This window comes from Akebia trifoliata, chromosome 7, assembly GCF_017979445.1.
Source record: "Akebia trifoliata isolate Shusen 1 chromosome 7, ASM1797944v1, whole genome shotgun sequence".
Classification (NCBI taxonomy): domain Eukaryota; kingdom Viridiplantae; phylum Streptophyta; class Magnoliopsida; order Ranunculales; family Lardizabalaceae; genus Akebia; species Akebia trifoliata.
Genome location: NC_141381.1, coordinates 19,185,340 through 19,192,401, shown reverse-complemented (window position 1 = coordinate 19,192,401; position 7,062 = coordinate 19,185,340). Strand labels below are relative to the sequence as shown.

At 34.5% G+C, this 7,062-nt stretch overlaps 2 protein-coding genes across 2 annotated transcripts; both read right to left on the bottom strand.

The window, feature by feature from the left end:
• Positions 1-310: 310 nt before the first annotated feature.
• Positions 311-3,698, bottom strand: SDHAF2 (succinate dehydrogenase assembly factor). The gene is made up of 5 exons (XM_086447473.1): positions 3,517-3,698; positions 3,300-3,395; positions 3,083-3,209; positions 797-865; positions 311-703 (listed from the first exon to the last, which is right to left on the bottom strand). Exons 1-5 carry the CDS (start codon positions 3,618-3,620, stop codon positions 557-559), a joined length of 543 nt encoding a protein of 180 aa, XP_086303599.1. The 5' UTR covers positions 3,621-3,698; the 3' UTR covers positions 311-556.
• A 2,160-nt stretch (positions 3,699-5,858) lies between these two features.
• LOC147398324 (uncharacterized) lies at positions 5,859-6,642 on the bottom strand. The gene has a single exon (XM_086448968.1). It carries the CDS (start codon positions 6,515-6,517, stop codon positions 5,957-5,959), a length of 561 nt encoding a protein of 186 aa, XP_086305094.1. The 5' UTR covers positions 6,518-6,642; the 3' UTR covers positions 5,859-5,956.
• Between the last annotated feature and the right edge of the window lie 420 nt (positions 6,643-7,062).

Genomic DNA, 7,062 nt, shown 5'->3' with positions numbered 1-7,062 from the left:
AAAAAAAAAAAAAAAAAAAAAAAAAAATACATCTAAATATTTAGAGTATCACTTTCCAATTCGTCATCATGATATTAAAAAATCGTCGAAAATGACCACAATATCCGTTGGAAAATCCAACTATGTGAAGAAGATGAGAAACCAGTAGTTTTGGTGTTTCAAACACATCATTCACTTGAGATGGAACACCCCCCCCCCCCCCCCCCTCTCTCTCTCTCTTTTTAAATGAATGGTAATGCTATGTTTTTTGTTTCCCCCAGCACTTGTGGCATTACCATATTCAATGTTTTTACCAATGAAGCAATTCAAATTTCTTTCGAGGGCAATATGTAAAATTCAACACAAGCCGAAGCAACATCTTGTATTTGTTCATTACAGAGTTCTCTTACGATGTAGCAGAACCCACACCTATATTGTTTATGGTGTCACTTGAACCTGTTATTGAATTTATACAAGAGGTATAGTCAAAAGAATACCCCTTTTATTCTTTACTAAACAACAGGGAATAATATATATCTTCAATCTCCAAATTTAAAGGTAATTGGGTGATTCCATGTTACTGGTTGCCGAATATGGGGCTGTTTTGTCCCTTCTTAAAATCATCCCATCCTCTTACCCATGGTTGACCAGGTGTTGCACGTGTCTCCGGGGAAGCATGGCTGTCGAGATTGCCTATAACCTTGTTGCGAACAGCGGAAAATACCTATACATACAAACAGATAAATTGCATAAGAATTAAAACCCAAACAAATAGAGAAGAATCTGTGGTGTTTGGGTTTTTCTAAATTATTCTGACCGGATTGCTGTTCATTGCCTCAGGTGGTTGCTCTTGGCCACTGAGCCACTTCCACAGAGCAGGGCTTTCCTGAAGAAATAAGAATCAGAGAAGATGAAGCAAAATTAATTCCATGAAAAGCACACAAAAGGGAGGAAAATTTCTCAAAATGAAGTGCCATTCATTATGGGGAACATTGAGAATAAAAGAATTGCACAGAAAAACCAAATTTTTATGAAAGCAACTCTAACAATGGATCCCACTAAATGCTAGAGTTAAAAATGAAATAAATCAAGGCAAAACCCTATTAACTGATGGAGATTAGCCAGGCTCCCTCTTCTTATAGGTTGGAAAATTGAGGATCAGTTCCTATGGCATAACTAACATCATAGCCATAATGGGTGAATCAGTATCAAGCAAACTGTGCTTATTGATCACAAGGGGCAACAAATATCAAGTGAAGACATTTGGTAGACCCTTGGTCCAAATCTTTCCCGTTTTTTTTTTTTTTTTGTGGAAAGAAGTGAAGGTAGATTTATATTAATAATAAGACTGCTCAATGACTGAGATGGCCATAAAAAAACATAAGAGGAATGCAATTTACTTCACCCAATGTAACATAAAAATGACACCTTCAGGTTTCTTAGCTGTCAGATCCACATGGTAATCTTCCTAGAAGCAAACTAAAGTGGTAGGAAGGAAATTGGCATAACTTGCATCCCAAGGCCATGGTTTATTTTTCCCATCTAATTCCAAATAATGCATGGATCACACTCATGCATTCATTTGCATTAAGCATCTGATGTCTAGTATTTATCTTCCTTGAATTAAAAGCTCCTTCATTAGGATAGTTTAAGTGCATTGCATCTCCCTGTAAACAGTTTCAAATGTCATGTTGGGAGATACTCAATATATCTCACAATTTAAGAACTGTTACCCAGAAAGAATATATGTGGTTGCCAAAATTACAAGAATTCTCACAGAAATATTGTCAGAGTTTGTTGCCCAGAAAGGAAGATGACATAATATAATTTTAACAAAATGTTTTAATCACTTATATTATTTTTGAAGATATCTCAGTGGAACATGTCTAGGCCAAGAAAATAAGATACTTTGAACCATGTCTAGAAGATCTTTTCGGACAAAAAAATGTTCAGAAGATAGCAACCACACAATCTATGCATGTATAGATTGTGTTGAGCATGATAGCCCTTGAGTCTGTGTTTTGTTCTGGTTGTCTTTCAATATCTTTGTCTAATTCAAGGACTTAGAAGCTAACAAAATGATACAACCAATACATTGGAAAAAGAAAAAGGGGAATAATATACAATTTGACACACAAAGTTACGAGGATAATTCACACAAAACTAAAGGTGTCAACTTGGTAAGTTAGTGAAGTCTGAGAGAGGCAATGCTACAGACTTGGGATCAAATCCCCACCGGCACCTTATCCCTATGCAAAGAAAGAAAAAAAAAAGTCCTAAATAAACTAGAAACATTTCGTTTATTTTTATTTGTATGTATAATACGAACATATACACTTACAAAGATAAGGTCTTGAAGTTAATTTTCTAGTTGACACTAAGCCAAATAAGTTGCTTTGGCCTAGGTTGGGAGATCAATGAGAACCTGATTAAACCATACCTGACTGAAGCCATAAATGATTGATTATCCAGGTCTGTTAATTTCAGTTTCATAACAAGCACTTCTACAAACCCAAACTGTTTGAGCATAATAGGTTCTTTTTTTAGCTAATTCATATTGAAACCTGACAAGAACTGAACCAATATGACCCAAGCATAGTATCAAAGTTCAGATTCGGAAATTACGGGGGTGGGGGAGGTTGATTATGTAAATTTGGATAAAGTTGGGAAAGCTTGCTAAAAAATATTCAGATAATTTATACATAATGTTTTTGGGTTTCTTACCAAACTCCATCATCTTCAACCTCCCTAAAAACCATATCTTGTTCTTGAGATTTGAATGCTGAAGAAAATAAAAAATTTGAGGTGACGGGTAAAAATGTTACATCTTGTATTATTAACTGATAAATTATAGATTAATTAGTCTATTTAATCAGCTAGTCCCTTATTTGGAGAATTTCACAAATTTTATTAGAGAATTCTGTGATTTTGCACAAGAGAGCAAAAATTTCGATCCTTCATTTTTTGTAAGAAGGATTCTCTACTCTACAAGACCCATGTTTCAAATTCTACCATAAAACTTATCAATCTCATAGCAGAATCAAAATTAAAGAACTACTAATAAAATCAACAAACAAAAACACAAAAGGTATCAGAGGTTTACCAGATCGAGAACATCTGCAAGCGCTTTAATTTTCGATTCGTCCAATGAAGAAATATGCTGTTCCACCCAATTTCCTAAAACCAAATCCAATTCGAGAAACCCACGTTGCCTGCTTCGATACAACAACCTAAACACACACAAAAAAGGGGACATATTACTTATTAAATCAACAACTCAAACACTAGGTCACAAACGAATTGGGAAAATAGATAACAACCTGTTCAAAATGCGTCTTTTGCTTTCTTCGTTTGAAAGATCGATGTCGAACGGTTGAGGATCAGAAGAAAAACGAGAAAACGAACCTAAATGAGACCTGAAAACGAAAGAAACATAAAATAAAATACAAATTAACCCTAGTGTTCATCCAATCAAAGAGCATAACAGGAAGCAAACATTTCTTTGAATATATATAATTGAAATTAAGAGATTTCTACCTGTACAGGGTTTCGGATCGAAGAGGAGCGATAGCAACAGAGGTATGATTCGCTGTTAGGGTTTGGCGGAGAGTAACCATAATAGCTCTTCGCAGTGCCGCCATTTTTGTACGGACCAAACTTCTTAGGAAAGAGAACAAATACTGATTGGAGGAAGCGAAATACGTATCGTGGCCTTCTGTACTTCTATCATAATTTATAAAGCTCAGCCCCAAAATGACACCGTAGACCGTAGTCTTCAAACTCGCTGGGTCGACTAACTAGTTTTTTAGGTGACTCGTACTCCGAGTTAACTCTGAAGATTTTTTCTTTAACAATCGAGTCATTTACAAATTTGGCCGAGTTATGAGGCTTTTTTTATTTTTTAGTTTTAGAAAAATAAAATAAAATAAATTAGTATTTATATTTATATTTATATGGGTTTTGTTAATATGTGTTTTAAGGGAACATATTAATACATCTTGGAAATACGTATTTGAAGTTAATTTTTGGTATAAAAAAAATCTTTTATGGGGGCATTTCATACCTTTAAGGGCACATTAAAGTCCAATAAATACACTATGAAAATTGGAATCTGAGGATATTTTCTGAAGAAAATCCAATTTCCAATGTGCACTTTAACGTTTGTCCTTACCACACACCTTAACATTGCCCATTCTAAAATTGAAACCTGCTTTTGACACCCCAACTTTTACTCATTGGACCCCAATTTCTTAAATTATCCATCACTCTCCAATTAAGGATTAAAACACAATGCTCAAAGTTTAACCATTATGAAGATTTGGGTCAAATTATAATCTCAACATTACATGACATTATAACACTCTGTTCAAACAATTTTAGTAGTTCTTTGCAATTATGTTTAGGCTCATGTAAGAGGGATTTTTTCTAAAATGTGCACAACTTATGTCCAAATTCCAATTTTGGTACACTATTCATTTTAATTCTCAATACATGAATTTTCAATTGAATTTGTCATTTTTATAATCAATGAATTCCCTAGTATATCTAAGAATCATAGATGTTAAAAGTGATGGACGCTTGAGTTCGTAAATTGTAGGTTATAAAAATGACGAATGCATGTTTCTGAAATTTAAATGTATAGTGTGCCAAACTCGGAATTTTGTCATATTCAGTGGACAAAATGGAGATTCGCTCCATCTAAAACCCTAAACCCAAAAAACAGAGAAAAAAGAGCTTCTATTGGCACCCCCATTTTTATTTATTTTAAATCATTCACTTATTTTCAATTAATGTGTAATAAGTACAACTTGGGGTGCCAATAGCAGCACAATGAAATTTTGATTTGTAATTTAATTCGAGATCAATTGGGGCTAAAGTTTTGCCTTCAGCTTTGGTCCAAATTTGTTTACAATTCTGTCTTGTTAAAACCCTATGTTTTTCTAGTTAGTTTGGTTTGAATTGGATTCATAATTTGCCACTTTAGAACAAACCAAGTTGTTGGTAGGAGTAAATGGCTCGAATTCGTTTTTTAATTTGCTTTTGGTTCATTGGTTTGTTTCGTGTATGTGAGCATGAACATTTATCTTTCTTGTGAACGTCAAATAAAAGGCTCTGATGTTTTACAAAATTTTGAAAAAAAAAAAAAATCAGTTCATTTGTATGAAGTTTGATTAAAAAGGTATGTGTACAAAAGATACTCATTTTGATAAAAATACCGATTGATATTTCAAAAACGTTACTGAACCAATAATAATTTGAGCAATTTCTCTTAATCATTTTGGATGTATTTTATCCATATTGTGATCTTCTTCTTCTTCTCTCCTTTGATTTTATTCTAAGTTTTCGCTTTATTTGTAATAAAAGGAGTGAATTTGACAGGGTCGTGAGATTGCAATCAATTCCTTTAACCGTAATTCGAGCAATTTCTCTTAATCATTTTGGATGTATTTAATCATAATGTGATCTTCTTTCCTTTGATTTTATTCTTTCTTTCTTTCTTTCTTTCTTTTTATTTTTATTTTTTTATTTTGCATTATTTGAAATAAAAGGAGTGAATTTGATAATATTGAATTAAGTGAAGTGATATCAAAATTATTGACCTTTCTTGGTGTGAGAAGGTTTGGGAAGTCATTGTTTTCCTCCTCATAACAATACCCTCTGAGTGCTTCATTCTGGTCAAGTAAGAGATGATTTTTGTTAATTGAATTCTCTACACAATTGTTTTCTATGTAAATTACTTGAGATACCTATGTTGTAGAACCCTTGGAGGACACCAACATCTTCTTTGGAAGACTTATAGAAAATGAGTCCAAATGCACTCATCTTGTAAACCAAACACCAGTACTCACATACATGATACATGTCAAGAGCAAAACAAATAAGCAATTTTACCCATATTCACTAAAAATTTGCAGAAAAATCCAACAACATAAAGAGAAGAGCAAAAAAGTTTTAAATAAAATAAATAAATATATTTTTACACTTGGAATGGCCATGGCCAGTCATTCATCTCCTCCTCTTGAACCTTGGCACTCCTCTTCCTTGAATTAGTACTACCATCATCATCTCCTTCAACATAAGCATAGTACCTCAAAGCAAAAGCAAGTGCTAATACAACCCATTCTAAGCAAAAAATCAATATGCAAAGCCCACCTGCAAGTTTCAAGATCACCACTCCATCTTCTTCCCTTACATAAGATTTCAATTGCCCAAGAAAATCCCCTGTTCTTGAAAAGATGAGCACCGACACAGAGCCTTCAAGTATAGCCATTAGAACCGTAGCCACCATGTGGGCGGTGTACAATCTATTGGTCCCAACGGTACAACCCGAGACTGCCCCTGCAATTGTGAAGATGTGGAGAAGGATGAGGAAGAATCCAGTTAAGGATGGGAAGAGTCGGAGGGAGAGAGTGAGGAAAATGCAACTTGATGCCGCACCCAAGAGGATGTAATTGCATAAAAGGAAGACTTTGTGAGTGTGGTGATGAGATTGGGTTATGGAAGTTGACGATCCTCCATTATCGATAGCGATACCCATAGTGGAAATTTTTGGGAATCCGGCAATGTGTGTCGGATTTCCAGAAAAGGGTGTATTATGCTTTCAGGTGAGATGATTGTGTAAATTGTTTGAAGAGAATAAGAGAATGAGCAGAGAAGTGGAGAAGAAATAGAGAGCTATGAGGGCAACGGTCGTATTTCAAGTGTGAGATGTGGAGAAATACAAGTGGGGAAGAAAATAGATGTAACGGCTAGTTTTCTCAAGCTTAACGGCTAGCTTTGCCTTTCCCCCCACCATTCAAATCGAGGTGAGAACGTGAGATAAGTCTTATTTTTTTATATGGACAATTTTACCCTTCTTGAAGTCCATTTAGTGGTAAACTTTAAGCAAACCCCTCCCTATTTTAGTGAATATTTGAGATGACCTCATGTTTTCAAACTGAGGGGCATGCCTAGTGACCCAGTATTCTATTATAGATCATGTAAATTGACCTAAATGCCTTCAACTTCAATCTCAAGCCAAAAACATCTAATTTTACTCCTAAAAATCTATCACCTTCAAGCTCTTCAACATCATGGGAAAAT